At 44.1% G+C, this 24862-nt stretch overlaps 1 protein-coding gene across 1 annotated transcript in view; it reads left to right on the forward strand.

Annotated features, from left to right (window-relative positions):
• The window catches only part of ELAPOR2 (endosome-lysosome associated apoptosis and autophagy regulator family member 2), a 103588-nt gene that overhangs the window by 66768 nt on the left and 11958 nt on the right, over positions 1-24862 (forward strand). The window contains exons 3-16 of the mRNA XM_064504898.1: positions 618-813; positions 1999-2146; positions 4952-5038; positions 6557-6662; positions 7335-7487; positions 8563-8651; positions 11416-11596; positions 12400-12528; positions 13506-13596; positions 14664-14766; positions 17117-17254; positions 17556-17819; positions 18773-18946; positions 20483-20672. Of these exons, the coding sequence (XP_064360968.1) occupies positions 618-813; positions 1999-2146; positions 4952-5038; positions 6557-6662; positions 7335-7487; positions 8563-8651; positions 11416-11596; positions 12400-12528; positions 13506-13596; positions 14664-14766; positions 17117-17254; positions 17556-17819; positions 18773-18946; positions 20483-20672 (2049 nt within the window). The remainder of the gene's footprint in view (positions 1-617; positions 814-1998; positions 2147-4951; positions 5039-6556; positions 6663-7334; positions 7488-8562; positions 8652-11415; positions 11597-12399; positions 12529-13505; positions 13597-14663; positions 14767-17116; positions 17255-17555; positions 17820-18772; positions 18947-20482; positions 20673-24862) is intronic.

Below are 24862 nucleotides of genomic sequence, written 5' to 3' on the forward strand. Positions count from 1 at the left end.
CACGTTAAATACTGTCTTTGTTTTACTAATAGCATCCCAGTCAAAGGTCAGGGCCTCATTTGCTAGACACAGTCTTGTTGGTGGTCTTTCCCTAAACCACCTGGTTTATCAGACAAGATGTTCAAGCGTTTGTAGGCAGCCCATGTGAGAAAAAATGGGGAGAAATGGGGAGAGCACCTTGGAGGAGATCTGAAGCTCTCACCTAAGGTTCGTAGTGCTGTTACAACTGACTCTGTACAAGATGCAACAGGTAGCTGAGCAAGAGTGAGAAGAGAACTGTATCACAAGCCCTTGTTTGCACAACTGTGTGCTATGGGTAGAGTTTTTTTTTTTTTTTTTACTGTCTTGTGCTAGTGGAGACAAGCTGCAACTCAGAAGCCATTATCTGAGATTTGATTTAAGTGCTGACATGGCCAGTGAAAAAACAGACGTTGGTGAACATCTCAATTTTGCAGTCAATTTTGGGAGATCAGCTGTTGTGTTCCTGTGGCTAAAGCATTCCCATTTGGTTCCCTTATATGACAGTTCACTGTTAATTAATTAAGTAGCAGAAAATTAATGGGAATTAATTGGGATTAGTTCCCAGTTAATATATTGGAAATGATTTGTCTCCTCAGCATTTTCCTGTGCCTCTGGCGAGTACCTGGAGATGAAGAACCAGGTGTGCAGCAAATGTGCAGAGGGGACCTATTCCCTGGGCAGCGGGATCAAGTTTGATGAGTGGGATGAGCTGCCGGCAGGATTTTCCAACGTGGCGACATTCATGGACACAGCCGTTGGCTCTTCTGAGAATAAAGCAGATAGCTGCAACAAGTAAGAAAGTCTGTTCTCATCTGTGTTACATGGCGACGGGTGAGCCTGAAGCAGCTTAGAATTACGGAGCTCCAGGACCCACATGCTGCTGGGTTTTGCTCAGCAAAAGCCTTCTGTTGCTTTTGCCCAGATTATCCACTGTATGCTAAGGAATATGGGTAAGGGGGCCATACCCCCAACGTGGAGGCTTCAGTCCTTCTCGAGATGATGTCTGCACCACCTTGGCTGGTAGGCTCAGGGCTGTCCTGATTTCTGGATGGAAACAGCTCACGTCCTTTAGTACAGGCCTATGCGTTAAGTGTGGGTTTGGAGTCCGGCTTTGAGAGCATTGATTTTGCTCAGCTTTAATTGTCATTTATGCTGTAAGAAACAGTTGATCCGCCAGTGCTGTGATGTGGCCTTTCCAAGGTGCCTTCCTGGCAACAGCCTTCAGTGTCCCTGGAGTCTGGGGTTCAATGAAAGTGAAGCCATTAGCTAAAGCGCAGCTCCATAAAGACAGAGGGAAGCATTATACTATCAGAAGTAAAATCCATATAAAGGCACACAGTGCAGCGATCCTGAGCAGGGAGGATAAGAAGAGGGAGCGCTGCAGATGTGGTGCCATCCCGCCATGGTTGCTTTGTTTTTGTCTCATCAGCGCAAAGCCAGCTTAACTGGTTATCTTAGCCCTCCAGAGGGTAATGGCAAACAGGAGTTTCTGGGAAGCAAAATCTGTAGCCATTTCTCTGCTGTCATCGTGACCTTCTAGGGCTCATCAGCAGCTACCGAGTTTAAGAACAGCCTGGAGCTGCTCTTATTTGTAGCTGAAAAGCTCCAGGATCATGGTATAGTAAATGTGGCTAAAAAAGTACTTTCACAGCCTACACAGAGATCCATGGAGGCGGCAGAAGGCTGTCCCTGAGTCTGACTCAAAGCACTGGACATATGGATAACAAATCTTTCTGAGGCAGGCTAGGTCTTAAGTTTCTAGCACATACCATGATCTTTTCTGGTGAACGGTTTTAATGATGGGCAATATTTTTGTGTGAAAAACAAACATGAATCCAGTAATAAAAGATTAGGCAGTGGACTTAACTATTGTGGCACTCTGGGTCCTTTTTTAGGTAACTTTTCTGTAGTAATTTAAGAAAACTCTCCACAGTGTCTGTGTTCTCAATTGAGGCTTGTTTTGTTTATGTTCATCAGCTCTTCATGGACTCCTCGAGGGAATTACATAGAGTCGAACAGAGACGATTGCACAGTTTCTCTGATCTACGCAGTGCACCTGAAGAAATCTGGTTCTGTCTTCTTTGAATACCAGTATATTGACAACAACATCTTCTTCGAGTTTTTCGTAAGGCCTTTCCTATCATGAATTCACACCTATACTAAAAGATTTCAATCCAGTTAAAGACCCTCAGAAGCAACTTTTCCTTCCCTTTGTATCACTCGTATGTCCACAGCTTGTTATTGCTGAACAAGTTTAAAAGAAATCTTTTCTTTCTGCCATTTATCTTGCCTTTTGGCATGTATTTGAGCTTCAAAGCTCAGGCTAAACTGATCTGTTTTACCACATGTTGGGGTTTTCATGTTGGGGTTGTGGCTGTCCAGCCTTTTGAAAGACAACTGTTGGTGGTAGATCCTTCAGTTTGGGAGTATTTGACTTGAGATGACTTTGAAGTGGCTTCAAGTTTAAAGGGACATGTTGCAAGTTAGGCACCCAGAACCTGAGATACTCCAAGGCATTAGCAATATATGGAAACTTTAGATTTTGGTCAATTTGTATCATAGCCTCTAAGATAAATGGAAAAGCAGAAGGGACGAAAGGCTGGAGAACTGTTGTTTTATTGCTTTATGACTGACTTCTTTTAAAGGAGCCAAAGAGATTTAGGAGTCAAAGTTCAGCTGACTTTCAGTAGGAATTAGGCTTGGAGGGCAAGTCTGCACTGCGAAATGGCAGGGCTGGGGGTAGTTAGCGCTGAGATGGGAGCAGCCTGGCCGGGCTTGCGCCACGCGGCACCCACAGTGCTAAACGATCCCTGCTGATCAGCCCCCGGACCTGAGTGGGAAAGGCAGCCTTGCACTGCCCGTGGGGATGGGTCACCTGGGGCTGGGGGTCCCAGCGCTAGCCCTCGCAGACCTTCACTGCTTTCCGTGTCATTGTTGTATCTGCTGCTCAGGGTAGGAAAAGACGTAATGGGAGGCAGCTGGGAGCAGGAGAGGACTGGGAATTTTCCATCCCCTCTGTTACCGCCTCTCTCTGTCTGCTGAGCTCTGGTGGTCGTCTGCAAAGTGCTGTTCGTGCTGGCTCACAGGAGCGCAGGGCTTTAATTGGTGTTTGGAAAGTGTTTCATGAAGCTGGGACAAAAGTGCAAAGTGTCCTTATTCTTAGTAAAGACGAGAAAGGAAGACAAAAATAACCTGCCGGAGAAACCCTCTTGCTGCTACATCAGAGCAATCTATTGCACTTTGGTAATAGACAGTGCAGACTGTATTATTCAGGCATTTCAGATTCATGTTAGACTATCCTTCCTTTTTCTTGAGGAGAAAGCAGCAAATAGTCTTTTTACTGTCAGGTGAATGTAACAGGATTATGAATCTTAGCTCTAGTTGCTTGACTGAGTGACTGATCTGCTCCTGCAAAGGAGCAAATATACTGTTTCTTCGAGTGCTAGCTCTGAAAATGGCTTTTTGATTATTACTTTTATCCACATCCCAGTGATTCACCTCCTTAAATTTGTAATTCCCTTTTCACGATACAGTGAGTCGTGCAGTCCCTTGTAGAAATCACCATGCAAATAGTTCTCAGTGGTCCTCAGTATTTCACAGAAACTATACTTAATACTCTTCTAAAAGTTCCTTTTTTTCTCCAGCTTGCCCTTGTGATTAAATATATATAACGATGACACTTTAGCTCTAGATGATGGTATTTCACTGGCAGTGGCCTGCAGGTTGCCAGGGAATGATAAACTTCTCAGAGTCACCAGATGGAGGTGGCTGCACTACTGGTCTGTGGGTAAACCTGAGGGTTAGCAATGAGACGTGGTCCTCAAATGTGGGAACCAAGTGGGGATGCTTCATGTGAGATATCTACCACTGCTTCTGCCTACCCTTCCCAGACTCCCTTACATATTTAAGCCCTTTGCACCTTGTGAGAAGAGACTGTATCTATTTCCCTGGTCTCCATTTTCCAGTAGAGATTATGTCCATTTGCAGGTGGGAACTGAGGCACAGAAATGCTGAGGCTCAGATTGCTCAAGATAGTTAGGGGTCTACCTGCTATTTAGGTGCTGTTTCTCCCCTCTTTTCCTTAGCTATAGATCTAGGTGGGAATTAAGTACGTAGATGCTTTGGAGGATGTGGGGTTATATGGCTTGCTTCAGCCACAATGTGGAATAACTTTGAGGAGACTTGACCCCAAGTCTTATGAATTTCAGCCTAAAGCATTGAACTATCTCCTTGTTGGTGTAAAGACTGAGTAATTGGACTGGTACCTCAAAGGGAGTTAATGCTTTTTCTTTAGAAAAGACATCTATCAGAAGAAAAAAATGGGAAGCTCTGAGGCCATGCAGCAAACACTTCCGTAAGGAGAGGGCTGCAAAGCTGCGCGGGGCTGGGCAAGGGGAAATAAATCCTGCAGCTTTCCCTGTGGAGATTCTCAGTGGCGCTTTCTTTCTCCCTTAATAACATCACTCTCATCTCTCGTGAGTTAAGGTGGCAGGGAGCCAACAAGTTCATATATATTGATTCTGAGTTCGTCAGAGAAAGCAGTTTGTCTCCTAACCGCAGCCTGTCCACTCCTAACTCCTTCTCAATTTAGAGGCCCATGGTCACATCCAGAGTTTGAGAGATTTGGGTCCTGGTGGGCTCAGGAGAAGGAGGAGGCCTCCAAGACAAGGAGCTCAGCACCAAAGTGTGGCCGGATGATGAGAGGAGAAGGCGAGGGTGTGCTCTTCCTGCTCTTTTTTTCCAGCTACAGCAGAGGTGCTATCAACCGATGCACTGCTAAGCTGCGAGCAGGTTTTGAAAGTTTTTTTTGCCACAAATAAAGCAGCTGCTGTCCTAAATACATAGACAATAGGAACAAAGCTGAATCTTTTCATTCCCCACCAGTAGTCACTACACTGACAGAGACCGTTCTCATGTTTTTGATTAACAGATACAAAACGACCAGTGCAAAGAGATGGAGTCCACAGCAGACAAGTGGGTGAAGCTAACGGACAATGGGGAATGGGGATCTCATTCTGTAAGTGTAAAAAAATCCATCATGATGCTCTTTTTCCTATTTTTATAAATGTCTCTGATTTCCTCTGACTAGAGATCAAATAAGGGTCAGATCCTGTGAATTTGCTTGAAGAATCACAACTTGCCTGCTACAGCAAGCCGAGCCACCAGGATCTCTTAAGGGTCTGATCCCGAAGCAAATGATACAGATGCAAGTCTTTCTTTTGATTTCCCTGGGCTTTGAATCAAGCACTTTATGAGGCTAAATAGCTTTATGCAAATCTGCACACCACAGTCCCTCTGCACGATTGTAATTGAAATCTTCTAATACAGTTGTTTGCTTGTGAGAGCAAGAGATTAATCCCTGGTGCTCAGAAGACACTATGGTCGGTGGGAATGTTGTTTATATGTGCAAGCAGACAGGACTGGCTTTTTATTTTCAAGTGCATGACTCAAAGCTGGACTGCACCCAGCCTGTGCTCCGTGGTACCTTTCCCAGTTAAAAAGCGAGCTGGCAGTACTGGGGTGACTCCTGCAGTGCTGGTACAAGTGTGTCCATGCAGCCTTTCAGGGCCCTGTGGCCCAGCCAACGGATTCGGTCACTGCACCAACGCTGTGTAGACTAGGTCCTCCTCACTAGCTCCTGCTGAGGCTAGGTTTCCACTATATCAGCATATCCTAATTCACAGAGTTGTGCCAGCAAAGGCCCAGCGTAGGTAACATAATGCCAGAAAGAGAAGACTTTTCAATGGCATGGACAGCAGCCTGCTCTCTATTTTCCGTGGCCTCCTGGAGGATAACACGTATTCCCAAGCCAGCTCTGGTTGGCAATGCCTGTCAGCTCAGGTGCAAGCAAGTCGGATCAGAAGGCTGGGTCAGGAGGATGAGGGGTACGGGCTGAGAAGTGGATCCAAGGCCAAGCCACCAACCTGGGTGAGCAGGATGATATAAACAGTGCACACTGGAGATGGTGGCATCTGAGCACCTTGTCCAGGACTGGTACTGCCAGTGGAGTCTTGGTAGACCTGCTAGTGGGACTGTAGTTACATAGGCGGGTTTAAGTTAGCAGGTTGACTGCTGAAAGAAGTGGTCCTGCCTTCCTCCTCCTCCTTCTCCAGGCCTTGGTACCACGAGCACAGGGGTTTGCGCAGCCCCTCTCTGAACACGCTGTGAAGGCATGTAGGTCAAAGCATTTTGGGCCTGGATTGTTTTTCCTTGTCTCTTTCACTGCTCTGGGTCAGCAATGAACAGGAGGAGGGATGGGACCACTGCTGGGGACATTCCTGGTTTGTGCTAGCTTGCTGATCATGAAGTTACGGGGTTAGATGCAGACAAATCTTGACTTATAGCCTTGCATCTAAACAGAACTCAATTCAGAGCCTGGATTTTCGAATCTTGGGTACTCTTTCTTTTTTTTTCTTCTTTTTTTTTTAATAAAAGTGAGTCTCAAGGCTTTAAAAACAAACTGACTGTATCTGAATATGCAGCTAGAGTTTCTCCATGCAGGGGTGCCTGCTAACTGTCATATGTATCCTTGCAGGTGACTTTGAAATCAGGTAGTAATATATTATATTGGAGAACGACAGGAATTCTCATGGGGTCTAAAGTGGTAAAACCAGTTCTGGTGAAAAACATCACAATTGAAGGTAAGTGATAGTTAACCTTTCAGCTCTTGAACTCACTCTTTTGTCACTGCATTTGACTTGTGCCATTGCCACTCTTGTGTCTTCTGCAGTAAAGTGTTTTTTCAGGTCCCCTTATCCCCTGTTTTCTCCCCTAAGGTGTAGAAACAGGACAGCAAAACTTCACGCTGCCAGGTGGAGGCTGATGAATTAATTTAGCTGGTAAATGATGCCATCTGCTGGAGAAGACTGGTTTAGCAAACAGAAAAAGGAGGGGCGGGGGGAGACCCCAGCTCACTGGTTTACTTCGGTGTAGTGTAGAAAGATCATGCTTAGCAGTAAGCCTGTCGGTAAGAAATTGGACAAGGTAACTATTCTGGATCAATGACAGTTAAATCACCATTTAAATTATTTAATTAGTCTGGGATGGCTATATTAGTCCATTTCTAAGTGTAGTTAAGCCTGGAATGCCATATGATGTTCTTACATTAGGTCAGCCTTGTACTGAGGAGCAAAGATTGAACACCTAAACCTTAAGTCAGCAAGACCAAAGGGTCTAAAGTGAGCAGTGAAAGTATGTGATCTTCAATCCGGTGTGTTATCCAGCTTCTCTGCTTTTCCAGACAAGCAGGCAGGCAGTAGTTATGGAGCATATCTCTCTACTTTTCAGTGCATTTACCTGTATTTACATTACAGGAGTTGCATATACGTCTGAATGCTTCCCGTGCAAACCTGGTACCTTCAGTGACAAACCGGGTTCATCGAGCTGCCAAGTGTGTCCAAGAAACACTTACTCTGAGAAAGGAGCTAAAGAATGCACCAAGTGTAAAGAAGAAACACATTATGCAGGTACATAAATCTTAGAAGATAAACAAAACAGGGAGAGTCAGGTCATGAGCTCACCCTGTTTCTGTGTGCAAATGCAAGGGCTGCTTGCTCCACCAACGAAGTTTGGTCTCCAGTTGATAAGCAAAATGAAATGGAAGTGAAGGTGGAATGTGGAAATGAAGATGGTACTTCCCGAAAGCTGCGGAGGGCACTGGATCTTGGCCAAGGCCACATACACCTACATAAAAAGATCTCCAGATCTTTTGTGAGCAGTCGTGCTGTGCCCTCTTGTGGTAATTTTTGTTATTAGTTGTCGGTTGCTGAATTGGCTTCATTGCTGCCTTCAGACTTGTGGTCTTCTAGGCCTTCTAGGAATCTCTTTTCCATATGCTCTCCTGGCTCATCCCTGCCTCTCCTGTGGCTGGAAGATGTGGTGATCTAGTACAAACCCTAGTCCCAAAACTCTTCTGCATCCCATGTAGCTAGCAGTCATGAAATAACATGGGCAAAATCCTTGCTTTATGTGTTGATCAGAATGTCTTCAATTCTCTTGCTTGTAAATTGTTTTAAAAGAAAGTTTTAGAAGAATAAGTTATTGACCATAGCACCTGCTATCACAGCTTATGCCAAATGCTTGGGGACTTGTGCCTGTGGTCATGCTGTGAATGAGGGATTTGTAAATATACCTGGTGAGAAGTAAATGTACTTGGTGAGAAGAAAAGCTGGGCCAGTGTTGTAAAAACTTTCTAATGGATTAGAGTGCTTTCATTCTTTATCAAGTGAGAATTTATTTCCATGCTTGGACAAACACAAATTAGTGCTTAAAGATGAAGGATTTGGGTTAGAGTTTGGGTGACTCCCTGCTATGCTGAATCAATGAATTTCAGAGTGACAGTACAAGCATAGCTGATTTTTTCCCGGTTCTCCACAGTTCAGGGGAAAGTTCATGTAGACTCTAATTAAGAGCTTAATTTTTCATTCCAGTTTTGTATTTTTCTGCTGGCTCACTGCGCTCTCTAGATTTCAAGCACATTACAGTTGTTTGCAGGGATCACTTGATAGTTTAACACCCTGTTCCTCACCCTTTTTGTTTTAGAGGAGGGATCCAGTGAATGTACAGAGCGTCCTCCATGCACAAACAAAGACTTTTTCCAGATCCATACTCCGTGTGATAAGGAAGGAAAAGTAAGTGGAAGGCCTGATATTATTTTTGCACTTGCTGTGATCTCTTGATCTGAAAACAAGGCAGGGGGTCAGTACTTGTGTTGTAATTTTGCTTCCAGGATTGAATCTCTCTGAGACTGCGGGAATGTCCTTCAGCTGCTTTCCTTCCAGCATTTATCCATCTGTAAGACTTTGCCCACCTTGGGCCTGCTTAAGGGATCTCTCATGGTGAAATGTTAAGCTCCTTGTGCTTGTAATCAGTCTGACTGGGTCACTGGGGGCTACCTCTGTTCCCCTTCAATAGCAAGGTTGGGGCACAGGCTGAAGCACTGGCCCAGAGTAGACTCTAGTCTAGTTGTTAGCACTTTTCCTGGAATACTTTTGGCTTGTGCCAACTTGCACATCCCAGGCAATGTGGCTCAGGTGCTAGCATAGGACAGGGAGCTTGAGACGTGACCACACCTATTTTGGGTGGAAGAGAGTTTGGCTACATGGATGTGAACTGTGTCATGCTCTGTGGTTTTAGCATCAAAGATCAGTCCATGATCTGTTTAATTAATAGTATTAGTATAGGTGTAGCCTGGGAGTGCTCATGTGCAGCATCAGAGCCTGACTGCAGATAATGTGCTTGCCTTGTGGGGGTGCCTGAAGAGGTCCTGGACTACTAGGAAATTACCACAGTCACATGGGAACTTCCTTGGGTTTTGGAGAAGGAACTCGCATTTACTGGGACGTGAAGCCCCCAGTGGGCATGTGGTCAGGCCTGTTTTGTCTATTTTCTCACCTTTCCTATCTCTCTTAGACCCAGATGGGGTGGCAATTAGTCAAAATCTGTAGAACCCGTGGTTGCTTGCCTAATATTTGCTCACAGGATGGAGTATTTTGGAGTCTCCTGGTCAACCAGTTCCAAAATGCAACTCAACATTCATGTGCTTTATTAAAGAAAGCTTCAAACACTCTACTTCCAGAACTGGCAGGCTCTATAGCTGCAGCATCCAGCACAACCCGTTCTTGGCTCACTGATTATTGCTCTGTTAACTTCTTTTAATGACTCAAGGAATTAGCAGCAACGTACACCTCCAGGTACTGCTTTAATTGTGGCCTCCTGCAGTTTACTCTGTAAGTGATCTGTGCAGTTCAAGGCTCACTGGCTTTAAATAGGTTCCCACTGGTGACACTCAGCTTTCTCTTACTGCCCCCTCAGTGGCCTTCCCTTTTGTGATGGGCATCACCAGAACATAAAGTGGGTCTTTCTGTAGACACCCTTCCACTTCCCGTTACAATGAGAATGTGTGTCATAAATGTGTAAGTGTTGGCTGGGTTTTCAGGACTGCTTTCACCCCTCAGTGCTCTGCATCTCTGGAAATAAGTCAGGGTGTGCAGTACTCCCCGGCCATCTCTACATGTGCTATAGCCCAGTGAAAGCTTGGCTCCGTAAACCATCTACAGATAAGGAATGGCTGTAAAGCACCAGCCTGCAGGCCTCTTGTCTTACAGACTGGTTTTTCATGGGATGTTAGATCTTCCGGATCTAATGGAAGATCGTCACGGATGTTAGATGTTCTTCCTTCTGCTGTCCCCACTGCATGTGTAGAAGGATGATATGACACTAGACTGATCCTCAAGGGGCCCTAGGAGATTTAGGCACTTAACTCCCACTGATTTTTCTTCATCTACTGCTTTAAAAATTGCAGGCTAATTCATTCAGCCTGAACTTACCAACTCTCACCTGGGTGGTTGTAGGTACTCTCTGACCCTTTCATCCCTAGCTCAGCCTCTGTGGAAGTACTTCAGTGTGTACAGCGTGTCTGGGCTCTGTGCAATCACATGGGTACCTTGCCTACTCCTGATCCTTTTTATTTTAAATGCTATGCATCCCTGTTGCTGCTGAAGTAGACAGCAGTAATCCAGAAAATCCATTAAATGGTAGAGATCAGCAGGGGCAGGCTGATCCATATGGGAAGGGGAACCATGAGCCAAGCATGACAGCAAGGCAAGCAGAGGTAGTGGCCCCTCTGACACTGAGAGCAGTCCCACAGTACTTGAGCAAAGTGTGCAAAGAAGATGCAGTGTCAGCAACCATATTCAGCCAAGAGTCCGGATTGCTGGACATGTCCATAGTGATGAAGCAGGACCAATGTTAAGTCAGCATATCTGCAAGTGCCAGGTCCAGAGACAGTAACCAGGGTCAACAACAGCCTAATGATTGCCAGACAAGTTCATAGTGGTGAGGCAGGTCTGAGGTCAAGCTGGAAAGTCAAGTCCATGGGTCACAGTCAGGATCTGGATCGGAGGTGCATGTGGTCTGACACAGGCATGGCTGCAACACAAATTAAGCAGGGACCAGGGATGAGAGCCTCAGCTTCAATGCAGTGCCCAGGAGCTGGCAGTTGAGCCTGCACTGGGGCTTCCTCCAGCTGTTTTTCAAACAGCTTCAAAGGTAGCCAATGCTTCTTGAACTGTTTTCTCTCATCAGAGGACGAGCTTTGAGCACAGGTAGCTGAACACCCAGGATGGCGGAGGATGTGCTCAGCACCTTGACATCAATGATTGAATGCCATAAGATGAAATCTCCCCTGCCATGCTCTGTACCTAAACTTGTGAACCCAGTCTCCTCTTTTTCCCTTCTCTGCCCTTCCCTTTATTATCCCAGATGTGCAAGGTCTGTATTTGACCTAAAACATCAGGAATGTCCTGGTTTCATTTAAAGGGAGGACCTTGACTGGGTCATTGAGTTCTACAGCTGCCTAATACACCATGTGAGTCCAGTATTTTCTCGTTTCAGACTCAAATCATGTACAAATGGATAGAGCCTAAGATCTGCAGAGAGGATCTTCCTGATGGGTTGACCCTACCACCTTCTGGAGAGAGAAAGGATTGTCCACCCTGCAATCCTGGCTTTTACAACAATGCCTCATCTTCCTGCACTCCTTGTCCACAGGGCATGTTTTCAGATGGGACACAGGGTAGGAGGCTTGTCCCCTTGAAAGCATCCTTTCAATATTTGACTGCAGTCGGTCACCAACAGACATCTCTTGTGTCCCTAAAGACAGTTGTCCATTTGTATGTGGCTTACTTTAAAGATATATCACCATAAGCCACAGTTCATTGTCCATAAAATACTTATTAAATGGCATTGAGGAGAGGGAGAAGGATGTCTGGTTTTCCTCAAAAGTCCTTTCTTATCATGGATTGCTGCTCTAAGTTGACCTGCTGCATTCTGGATGTGTTCCTTGGCTGTTATAAACATGCTAAGGGTTATTTTAAGGGTTTCTGAGAAGTGAATTGAAATTTTCAGTCAGTAATTCCTTTCTGTCCTTTCTTCTGTCTATGCCAAGTTCTTCCCTGTGCAAATCTCATTTTAAGTACTCTCAGTTGAGAACCTTGCCAACTTTGTCTAGCCTAAACTCTAGCTCTTTGGTTCTGAAATGTACTGACCCAGTAGTCACGTACAGAAGTTTGTGGGAACTGTTGTTTACCAATATCATCAAACTTTCAGCTGAAGCCACTAAAAGGAGTGTGGTTTGGGGGATCAGTTGCAGATAAGTTACCATGGTTATGGTCTTCAATTTGTAAAACACTAGCCTGTTTTTTTTAATTTTCTGGTCCTGATACGTCATTGGCTCTTTAATTATAAAGAAATGAATTATTTTCTTAGCTCAGTGTTTCTCCCAAAGAGTAAAATGCTGATGTCTGTGTTCTTTGAAGCACTGTGTCTGAGATGCATTTTGGCTGTGGGATTTCCTTCTCCTGCCCTCTCTCCCTGTAGAGTGCAAAGCGTGCCCTGCTGGGACCGAGCCAGCTCTTGGGTTTGAGTATAAGTGGTGGAACATCCTGCCAGGCAACATGAAGACCTCTTGTTTTAATGTCGGCAATTCAAAGTGTGATGGGATGAATGGTGAGCCAAACTTGTTGTACTATTACGTGCCTGTCTTTGTCCTGTGCTGATCACCATCAAAATGAATATGCTGTTTGCTGAGTGAGTCATAACGCAGCGTTCCTTCCTTTTCTTTAATGGCACTAGGCTTGGTAATCCTTGTAGGAAGTAGCATCACTCTATTGATATTTCACAAAGAGGAAATAAAGCATCTCTTCTATACCAGAAGAGGGCAGGAGCTGCAGTCTACACCAGTTTCCGTCAGCCGAGGATCTGTCCTGTGATACATTTCTATGCATCTGAATATCTCCGTTAAAAAAAAGCTCGATGACTCTAATTTATCTCCTTTCATGTTTTGTGATAGCTATGTTTTTCAAGGACACACTTAGTCTTTCGGAAAACTGACTTTAGTTTGTGATTTTTGTTCATTTAACGTTCAGAGCTTTCTCTCTGCACATGTACTAAGATTGCAGCAGAGAGCAGTCACAGCTCACCTATGAAAATGGTCCCGTTCAGGACTTCTCCCATCTCCAGCTTTCTCTGAGAGATTTTCCTCAGGCTGATCTGTCTTGTTAGATTGCTGTAACTCAAGCTTTGCGTTGTGTTGAACAGAGATGCACTTAAGTATATATTTGAAGTTTAACACTTTAATGTTAATTATGTGTTAATGAGTTAATAGATTCATTGATTCATCAGTTTTAAGGCTGGAGGAGATCAGGTGGATCATTCTGTCTGAGCTGCACAGCACAGGTCTGAGAATTTCAATTGCTTTGCTGATTTCAAGGTGAAATTTGCCTCTAAAATCAGCAGTTAATTTAATTACTAAGTTTTTCCTTTTAAAAACATTATTGTACTGCTCTACAGTTTATACTAGGCATCTTCAAAATGTATTAATGCACTGAATTGTTAAAAAAGTATAGTAACATAGCAAATTTTTTTGTAATGTGACCCAGAAACCAGTCATTTCTTGAAAAACCTGTGTATTTTGTCTTGTGAAGGTTGGGAGGTGGCTGGTGACCATATCCAGAGTGGGACAGGAGGCTCTGACAATGACTATCTTATCTTGAACCTGCACATCCCGGGATTTAAGTAAGGAATAGATTTTTTTTGTCATGAATTTCTCATTTATCTCTGCCATCACCCCTGGCATGAACAGGATTTTCCTTTTTGAAGTGTAATAATGTCATGGTTCATGAATGAAAAACAAGTGGAAACTTAGATTTTGTTCCTGTGTCCCCAGTAGGCACACTGCAGCAAGTTCAATTCTGTAAGACCTTGGTTTTCAGCAGCATTTGCTTGAGTTTGAGGTATCAGCTGGTTGGCAGTCCAGAAATGGAGTAAAGATGTTCCTGGTCCTCTGATTCTAAATGATGCTAATGTAACCAAGTAAACTACACTTGCTGAAGGGAGTTTACCCAAACTGATTTTACCTGGCATTGCAGCTGACTCTAGTCAGCCTGCATGGTCTGTGCTTGCCCTAGAGTCGGTGGAGAGGTGTTCAAGAGAACAGCACGTCCCACCTCTTCTGCACCCTGAGTCAGCTGCTGTAGGTGCTTGTGTCTCCTCTTTGCTGTATCTCAGCTGAGAGGGATTATAACTTCTTATACTGTGTTAGCAAACTGTGTTTTTTATTTTAGATTATGGGAAACAATGAAAATCAAAGAGATGCAAGAAACATGCGTGGAAATGCTTGGCATGTCTCTGTGTGTCCCTCTGTCATGGTCATCAGGGATTCAGTAAAGCAGTTGTTAGTAGGGGGTGAAGGTACTTTTAAGTGTTTGCAGGGGAGGACCCTGAATTTTGATGGTTTGCAACTGCCACCACTGGAGGGTAGATGCAACACAACCAGTATAAATCGCTTTACACTTAGAGCTACTCCCATGAAACAGAGTTAAACATTAAGGTTGCCTACCAACACAGTTGCATTTGGGTGATGATTGTAGGGAGGGAACTATACCGTCATGCACTCAAAAAATAATCATGCTGCATCTGCTACCAGTGCGTTGTGTAACCTGGCCTCCGTAGTTCTGCAAGGACAGGTTTTATGTGACACAATTTTGATAGTTTCCCTGCTGTACCAAAAGCAATTCGAGGGATTGACTGCTGTGTGTCTGGAGAGCACCTTGCAAATGTTTCTTTCCTTCTCTGTTAAACAGACCTCCAACATCAATGACAGGAGCAACTGGGTCAGAACTAGGACGGATTACTTTTATTTTTGAGACCATCTGTTCAGCAGATTGTGTGCTGTACTTTATGGCGGTAAGTGAGACCTCTCGCTCCATGACTGACGACTCAGCCTGGTATTCCATGTGTCACTTTAATATCTCTACATAGGCATGATTAGTTGCACTTGGCTTATTATGACTAAGATTAAGCATGACATTAGTTTAATATCTGTGGTGCCCTTGCAGGAAGGATTTAATTAATGGCTTAGCAAAGTTTCTTCATCACTCGAATTGTGAACCTGTTCTTCTTGGTTAACTGTTTATTTTAAAAGAAAGAATTTGACATACGAGAGCCAAATTTGCTCTTGTTAAGCCCCTTGATAAAATTCTCACTCACTTTCATGCAGTCAAGTTTGCCTCCGTAAGTTTAAAAGTGTCACAAGTCAAGATGCGGGACAGAGGAACGGGAAGCAACAAACTTGGGAATTTAGTCCTGCTTCTGTTAGTGACCTGGGGAATTACTGGGACTGTAGAGAGGCACTTGTTTGTGAAGCAATGTCTTGGATAAGTGCCGTGGTTTTTACTTTCTTCACCCTGCTTATTGTCAGGCCATCAGCTGAGGTAAGGTAATTGAACCTGCGACTGTTCCCTCGTCCCTTCCATTGCAAAGTAAAGCTTTTTTTTCTTCCCTTGAAACCACCTTTAGACTGGTGAGCAGATGATTTTCCATATTCACTGATAATTTAAAGGAATCTGCTGCATCTTGCACTGGAACAGAGCTGGAGTGCTCACATGGTCATTTAAAGTCGATGGAGAATAAGAAACGCAGCCATAGACCGCACAGGTTTTTTCTCATGGAAACTTTGGCAGTGCTTTATTGGCTTCAGTTCTGTTTCACCTGAGACACTGTTGCGGCCCGAAAGGAGTCGTTCAGGACGACCTCCCTCCCCTTGGGGCCAAACGACCAAGTTCGTGATGCCCTTGGACTGAATTAAGGTGAAACGACACCAGCCAACCGGTTTTAAGATTTATTAACACAAAGATAAGGCATGTGGTCAAATAGGATAATTCAATGGCGAATACTGCAACTAGCTAGACAAAAACAGATCTTACCAACATTCAACAAAAGAGAGGGGGAAAGAGAGAGAGAGAGAGAGAAAGATATCACCACCCGTGGATCCAGCGGCGTCCTGTTGGTCCTCTTCCTTTGGGAGTCTCGGCAGTGGGGGGGCTCCCGTCTGGTGGTAGGTGGGTCCTCTTCACCCTGGGTGTAAATTTTGGTGGTGCGCGTGCAGTAATTACAACTCGAGTTGGGTCCGACCCTAGGTTAGCTCGGAATGACACGCGTGCAGTGGTTACAGCTCGAGTTGGGTACCTCCAAAGAGGGACCCTGAACAAAGAGATCCCTGGGCAATTATAGCTTTTTCAAATTAAGTTTCCCACCCCCCCATGTGGTAGTTCAGACCAATAGTAATTTTTGAGTCTGGGGTTTCCTGCTCCTTATTGGATCTCATCGTTGTTCCTAGGCAGGCTGTTTCTTTTCTCCCTTATCTTTTCTGTTGCAGTTTCTGCCGACAGGTGTGTCTTCCATCCTATAGGTGTGTCTTCCTTCCTCGGGTCCCACCATCATCTCTCAAGGTCTTGACAAAGAGGTGGTAACTCCAGCAATTAGCACTGTTTCAGCAGTGCACAGGAATGCAAATTGCTGGTAACTCCCTTATCGTTCCCGCCTGCACCAGCTCTGGGGCCCTTTCTCACCAAACTAGGGAGTGCGGCCTAAGGCTTCAGCAAATTTAGCCACTCATGCCAAGCAAGTTTTATAGAAGTTGTGCTAAAAACGGATCCCAAAGTCTCTGCCCGACTGTGGTCTCGTTCAGTGCAGGCTCAGTGTGTTCTGGGTGGTCGCAGGGAGACCATCTCGGGGGTCGCAGCAGCCCAGTCCTGTTTCCGCCAGGGACAGATGGCTTGTTCGGGGTTATGGCCTGCCTGCACCCCATGCACCAAGAAATGTTTAAGGCAAAAAATTCATTCATCTGTCCGCCACAGACACCAACAAACTGCCTATCCAAAGATGGTGGAACCTACAATTTTTCTTTTAGTTTTGGCCTTCCCCTCTCTGTGCGATGGCTCCGAGGTGTTTTCTAGAATTTGAAATCTGAAAGAACCACTGTGATGTACTGTCTGGAAAACATTTATAACCTACCAGAGGACTTTGAACTTTACTGGTCTTGTTGAACAAGAGCATCTTTAGAATAGATGCCCATTCTCAATTGAAAAATTGCCAGTGATGGAGAACTGGGGATAAATATATTTTCTCTTCTTTATTAAAAGTTAAATGCAATTTTGAAGTCCTTTATATATATTAATCACTATTATTATAACACATTGACATTCAAGATAGAATGACTGTACTTTTCACATTTTTTATTATGCACGTTCTACAGGACATTAATCGAAAAAATACCAATGTGGTGGAATCATGGGAGAGGAGTAAAGAGAAGCAATCCTACACTCACATCATCTCCAAAAATGCCTCCTTCACATTCACCTGGGCCTTCCAGAGAATAAATGAGGGCCAAGATGTGAGTATTTCTTTACGTGCAGGGTTTTACAGCACAGCTTGCCTTGGATGCTCACCTCTAGAGGTCTCAGCCTCTGGTGAAGCTCACAGGCTTCTTGTAAAAGGGCCACGTGGCGTCACTGTGTAGCACCACCATGGAGGCAGCTGTGGATAAACCACCCCTGCCCTCCTACACATGCTGAAAGCTAGGCATGTGCACAAGCCCATCCGCAGACTGGTGCCCTGATGCACAGCACTGTTGTTCGAGTCTGCAGGTCGTGGCGCAAGCAGCACCCTGGTCTTTTCTTCCACTCTCGTTCCAGAGCAGGCAGTTCATCAATGATGTGGCCAAGATCTACTCCATAATGGTGACCAACGCAGTGGATGGAGTTGCCTCTTCTTGCCGGGCCTGTGCACTGGGCTCCGAGCAGTCCGGCTCATCCTGTGTGCCCTGCCCAGCGGGACACTACATTGAGAAGGAGACCAGCCAGTGCAAGGAGTGTCCAGCCAACACCTTCCTGTCCATCCACCAGGTCTATGGCAGAGACGCCTGTGTCCCCTGTGGGCCCAGCAGTAAGAGCACCAAGGTACCAGAGCTAAGAGAGGCTCTGAGCTATGGGCAGACAGGGTAGGTTGGAATATAACCCCCCCAAATGCCAGTTTTACTTCTTTCTTACAGGTATGTGGCTTGTTAGCATTGGAGTATAATTGTAACCAACCATCCCATTCTTCCAAATATGTCCCTAGTCTGATTTCTGCTTGTAGATGTGTGATAACAACACAAAGATGACCACACTGGCTCAAACAAAAGGCCAATTTAACCCTGTTTTAAGAGTCTGCGTGGGGAACTGTATAAGAACAGGGCAAGGATATGCGTTACTTCCACCTAAAACTCTCCTGGCCTCCTGCTGTTTTAAGCTTAGAGACTTTCTGAGCTGGATGATGTTTCTGTGTTTTTAGTAACCTGTAGCAAAGTTCTTATGTATGAACTCGCCCTTAAGCTCAAGTAAACTTTTAGCATGTGCATCATCCTTGGCAAAGAGTTGCACAGGGGCTTGAAGAAACAGTCCGTTTTGTTCATATTCTACCTGTCTCTGATTGAGTTCATTTCACATGCCTGTTTCTTGAGCTCTGTTTCTTGTGCTTCCTTTGCAAGACACAAATGTAACTGAGCCCTTGTTCTGGTCTGCCTACAGGGACTGAACCGGGACTCTGGGATCCTAAAAACAGGCACAACAAAACGGAGAAAGAAACTGTGCGTTCTCTTGGCTAGTGCAGGGGACAGGAGACAGGGCAGGCTTGGGGAATGTTAAAATGCATCTGATACGCAATTGCAAGGGACCATAACAGGAACAAGAGTTCTCCCCAGCCAGCTGAGGCAGGGGAAAAACAAATCATGAGCAGAGGACCAAGACCTCCTCCATCCTAACAGAGAAAGCAGTCCTGTCTGCACCTCCTTGCTTTAACTCTTAGTTGGTGGTTGGATGGTTTGCTGCTGGCCCACAGCTGTTCTTTAATATATGGCTCTCCTTATCTTAAGGACCACTCTGCCTGCTTCAGTGACTGCTTGGTGTCGTTTGTCAAGGATAACCAGAGCCTGAGTTATGATTTTAGCAACCTCAGCCAGGTGGGCTCATTAATGAGCGGGCCCAGCTTCACCTCTCGAGGGACCAAGTTCTTCCACTTCTTTAACATCAGCCTGTGTGGGAATGAGGTGAGCTCGGTGGGTTTTGAGCATCTGGGGGATTAACCAAAGTGTTGTCCTTGTTTATGCTCTGTGGTGTCATACTAATGAGACAACCTGGGTGCTCCCCTACAGCTGAGCTCTCACCATCACACAGCACATGCTTTCCTCTGGATCTCCCCAGCGAGCTGATTTTAAGCAGCCAAGTGATTTTCCAGATCTGATGTGACAGCGCTTTAGGTAGAAGTAGCCCTCAGAAGACAAAGCCCTGTCACATCCTTGCCTTTTCTTTGTTCTCCTGCCTCCAAGTCCCGTGGGTCACAACCCTGACCTTTTTGTGCTCCCACAAAGGCAACTCCAGTCTTTCAGTGACTGGCTTCTTTCCATACGGCCCCTGTTTCTCTTCTGACTTGACCTGCAGTGTCGCAGTCCGCAGAGCCCCTGCCTACCCTTCTTGCTGACTGTGTGCACTTACCAATTAGTGCCTGTTAGTGACTTTGTTTGCAGTGTTTCGAAACATTAGCAAAACGCATTTAATCTGTGAGTGCAAACAGGCTCTGCTTCTGCTGTTGCAAGTTAACGCGTGTTTCTCAGAGCCAGGGTTTCCCGGGCTGCGGTTTGCAGTGTACCAGAGCGCTGCCCGGGGAGAAATGGATCTCCCAGATTACAGTGTCACATACGTAATTTGCAATTTTGGAGCAATGCCAATGATGTGAATTGTCCCAGGAAAGCCATTGCATGTAGATTACATGATGCTGAGTCCTATGAAGTTCTGAAATTTCTTTCTCGTCTACCAAAAGGCTCAAACACCTCCAAGAGTGGAGGCAGATGAGCAGTCACATTTCTTTACAGTGATTTACTTTTGGACTTAAACATGTGTTTATGTACCTGCCTAGATTAGAGCTGCCAACAGCCAGTTCCACAAAGGTCAGGTATCTACAGTCCTCTGTGGATGTGGTTTCCATTTTCCAAGATGCTGCCAACCGTGTAACCACGTCTTGAGTGCTTGGCATTTTTAGGGTCAGGCCTACACGGAGTTTGTTGATTTTTCTTTCATTGCTGTTGCTCTGAGATTCTAGCAGAGGTCTTGAAATGTGACATTAATGCAGCCTTGAAGGCTATGACCTAATATATATCTGTTTATGGATTTCATGTATTCATGCTTTGAGAATATTTTATCTGGATTAAATCCCAAATAAAGAGGTATTCTACAGTATATAATTTACAGGCAAGGGAAATATGATTTTCCTTTGCAAGCCATTTTATTATGCTCTGCAAGTAAACACTGTGCAGTGAAGATAAACAAAGACAAGTGCTTCATAGCACAGGTTTCTGGTAAGACATATGCAGGAGGTGACCTCTTGTTTCTGCATCTGTATTTGGCTTTAATTGGATCCTTCACAGTGGCACAGTTTAATGTTGCAGATGTTTTTATCATGATAGAGACAAACAAGTTGTTTTTAAGATGCACTCAGATACACTAAGTTTGCAGTCCCTCCCTTCCCAAACCTTTTCACATCCTACCAATAAACCAATAGCTTTCCCATTTTTCCTGATTATCCACAGGGGAAAAAGATGGCTATTTGCAGTGACAATATCACAGATGTTACTGTGAAGGACATGGTTGCGGAATCGGAAGATTTTTCCAACTTTGTGGGAGCTTTTGCCTGTCAGTCCACCATCATCCCGTCGGACAGCAAGGGTTTCCGAACAGCCCTGGCTCTGCAGTCCAACAGTCTTGCTGACAGGTTCTTAGGTTCGTGGCTTTGTCTTTTACAGATTGCTGAGAGTGCAGGCTGATGATCTCATTAAAAAAGTTAAAAAAAAAAAAAAAAAAAAAAGCAAATAAGCAAACCCCCCCCCCCCCCCCCAAAAATGCCAGAGGTTTTTCTAATCCCTGTAAACTTAATGCACACCAGGAACACCTGCTCAGTGTCTTTCTGTGGGAAGCCTGTTGCTTGTTAGGGTATCTTGGCTCTCTCAGACTGCAAAAGGAAAATACCATATATATTCCCTCCATCCTTTGAAGTTTGAAATGTACCCAACATGAAATAGATGCCTACATTTAAGGCCTGTAGAAGACAATGATGTGGCAATACAGAGCAAGACTATTCAAGTCATGCACTAGTGCTTGAAGATACCAGGCCAAGGATGTGATGGCACTATTTTAGAGAAGACACTTGCTATCATGGATGTACTTGATGAGGTGCTTAGGGCTGCACCATAGCTCCTTCTCAGCTCAGTAGTGCTGCATTACCCTGGGAGTAGAGCAGAGAGGCAGTCCTGGATTCAGGCCCAGGGTCCCACTTTGTTCTTGAGCTGCTGAGCAGATCTTGACTTTTGCTTCTGCTGCTGTTTCAGTACCTCTGATGGCAGGAGAAGAGTAAGGACACTCTCTATGCTATTTCTTCCATACCTGTAATACTCACACTTCCCTGTGTGTGTTCTTGTGGGTCTCATGACACAGAGAATTTCAGCACAGAAATCTGGGGAATGTAATTAAAAAGAACTGTTTTTCTTTCATGTTTCCTGCCTCCCTCATGTAGGGCAAGACCGTAATAGTCATGTTAATCCCAGTGTTTCTACCCAGAGTCTCCACTCTGGCAGTCAGAAGAGGAACCTGGTGTTGGGATATAATTAGGTGAGGAAGGAGGAGGGTCAGGATGGTATGGGGCCATGCACACATTATCAAGTCTTATATTGCTCCTGATCACAGGTTCCCAGGATTTAAGGCCAGAGTAGACAATGAAGTCATTTAGTCTGTTCACCTATCTGTTACAGGCACTGAGTGTTTGTGCTTTTTTCCCCTGGCATTAAGCCTAGAAATTTGTTTGACAAAATCGCATCTTTGGAAAAGCATTCAACCTGCACTTTTAAGACTGCCAAAAATTAAAACTGCCATAGTCATTGGTATTTTTTTCCACTGGTCAATCACCATCTCTGTGTTTTGTTTTAAAGCAGACTTATTTCCCATATGAATTTTCCTGGCTTCAGTTTTCAGCTCTTGCTTCTTGTTATTCTTTCTCCATTTCACACCCACTTTTTCCTCCCTGGAGAAATATTTTGTATATTGTGATCATTGCACCTCCTCATCACACCCTACCCAGTCTGCCCTTCTGATAAACTAAACAGACCAAGTTCTTCTCAGACTCTTGCTATCAAGAATTTTTCTCAAGCCCCTGAATACTTTTGAGGCTTTTTCTGCAGCCTCCGTAACTTGTCAATATCTTTTCTTAAACAGTAGACACAAAAATGGAATACTATTCCAGTATTTGGTTCTCTGTCACAAATAATGGCAATAAAAAACACCTTGCTGTTTCAGTCCCCAAGCCCTTCTTGTTCCAAACTCATGGGATTTCATGGCGTCCCCTTGGATCGTGATGTCCACTCTAGATCTTTTCCAGAGTTGCAGTTTCCAAGGGTCAATCTCTCTCCTTTAGGAAGGGCCTTCATCCCTCAGAGCACTTGGCTGCACTAAAATGTTTAGTTTGTATGCGACCAGCTTACTGAGTGAACCCAGTTTCTCTGTATTAAGTTCTTGGTCCTCCTCTTAGTCTTTGTCTCATCTGCACACTTTACCAACGGTGCTTGTGTACTTGCAGATCACTGATGAAAATTTTGCATTTTGCAGACTCCATCATCAATGCCTAGAAAAGCCCAGAGACATACCTCATTTGATGACAATTTTCCGTAGCCAGCTACTTTTTATAATTGGTTAGTTAAATATTTTTTAATCCAGAGCGTGCACTTTATTGAAATAACACTGCTAACTTTTTAATTAGAATCTCATGTAGTAATTAGTGAAATACTTGATAAATTTACATAATTTACTTTAGCAACCAAATTCATCAGCATTCAAAGAGTAAAATTAAATTCGTTCAGCAGGAGTGTTTTCCATAAATTCATGTTGACTGGCACTCATTATGTATCTATCTATTAACTGAAACCCATCTCCCATTTTTGTTATTTTGCCTCATCAGGTTAACCACAGTATAATGTGTTCTAGTGTTGTCCTTTTTGAATTTCTGCACCATCCTTTTACTCTCCATCAGTCTTCTGACATTTCCCTATCATTACAAGCTCTAATAAAGAGAAACACCTGTAGGCAAGAGACCTTTGTGGTCAGCTGACTCTTAGGTCCAGGTCACCTGGCCTCGCTAGTCTCTAAGTGTGCATCCCAAGCAGATGCTAAGATCCACTCTCGCCACTAAAGGAATGAGAGGTGCTCAGTTTTTTTTTCTTGGAAAGCAAGCCGAAAGTCCTGATTTTTTTCTGATACAGAGAAAAAATATTAAGATCTGCTGCTGTTTTTTTCTTCATCACAATTGTTACATTACAAAATGGTTGAAGTTTGCCTTTCCCACCCATCAACAGGCCTGTAAGATGACCTTTCATTTCTAGTATTCCTAAAAAAGCCCTCACATTTATAATTTTTCTAGTGCTGCCAAATAGAGGCTTGTTCCTGAAATCTTTAGCATCCATTATCATTTTTCTGTAACTCATTCCTTTTGATTTAAATTGACTGATATTTGATTCTTTATTCCCCCTCCATGGAATATGTGCCACTGTTTTTATTTGAATTTTCCCTCTACCACTGCCCTAATCCAAAGTGAAATTTTAGTCAAAGCTGTTGTCATTCAGAGAGAGTCATTGTGGCTTTTTAGCCATCTAATTAATATCTTAAAGAATGACATGTTTCTTCCACATTTGATTTTGCATCTAATGTTCTTATTTTTGAGAAACTGCACCTTAAGATGCCAACTATACAGTGTTACATATTGGATGGGAATATTCTCTTTTTGCCTCTGTTGAAGATGTTAAGGTTCCTAGGAACTGTGAGTGTCCAGTCCAGTGGTCAATTAATCTCCGTCCATCATGCTGAGATCCAACATAAAGCTACCTTGTGTTAGATGCAGTGTCTTTGATGACAGATGATGATCATCATTACAGACTGAGGACTCCGGTACATGTTTTCAGAATGGAGGCCCCCTCCAGGTTGATGTAGTATCTTTTTGCACATATTCTTGATGGTTGTTTATGGCACAGCTTGTTTTGTTCTCTGTGTTGATTTAGTGCTCTGTAACAGTCCTTCACCCATATATCCTCATGGGCACTGTTAGTTAGCACATCGATCCATGTCTTTTCAAGATCCTGTGATCTCAGTTGTCAATAGTCCTAAACCAGGTAATTGTGTCTAGTGCAAAGTGCTGTGCCGTCGCCTTTGCTATCCACTCTATCTTCCCTAAAAGAGTTATAACCAGACTTGCATTTTCCAGCCATGTGAATCATCCTCCCAGATGTAATGCCAGTTATATCAAACTCCTGAGAATGCAGTTAGACTCTCCAAACTGTTACAAGAATAAGTGGAAAATGTCTGTTCTTCACAGTCTTTCCCATCTTCCCACCTGTTGCTGGCTGCTACCACATTGCTTTTCCTATTGCTCTGGATATTTTTCACCTTACTTGAAGAATGCAGCTTATCCCATTTGTACAGCTCCCTTCTTCTTCTTCTGAACTGTTGCAGTGCAGCACCAATATTTTCTGTCTTCTCTTGTTTATGGGATGGGAAGGAGCTCTAAGAACTTCAGTTGCTTGAATTTTCCTCTTTTTCAGCTGTCCTCCAAAATCCATGCAGACTTGTGTAACGTGTGTTTTTCCACATGAGTCTGTCATTTGTTTCAAAATGTGTAATGAAGACTTGCCTATGACTCCATAGTTCTTCTGAATCTTGCCATTGCATCTTTCAGTTTTTTTCCAGGAATACTATAGATTGCTCAGGGTGTTAAGGTTATGTTATCTTAGAGCTATGCATATGAGCATCATATGCAACATATATACTTTGAGCAGCAGATTGGATCTCTAGACCTTCCCAACCTAATTATACTATGATTCTGTGATATTCCTTGATTGCTCTGAATTCATATAAAAGAGTAAAACTTATTCACA

This window comes from Dromaius novaehollandiae, chromosome 1, assembly GCF_036370855.1.
Source record: "Dromaius novaehollandiae isolate bDroNov1 chromosome 1, bDroNov1.hap1, whole genome shotgun sequence".
In the NCBI taxonomy this organism is placed as follows: Eukaryota; Metazoa; Chordata; class Aves; order Casuariiformes; family Dromaiidae; genus Dromaius; species Dromaius novaehollandiae.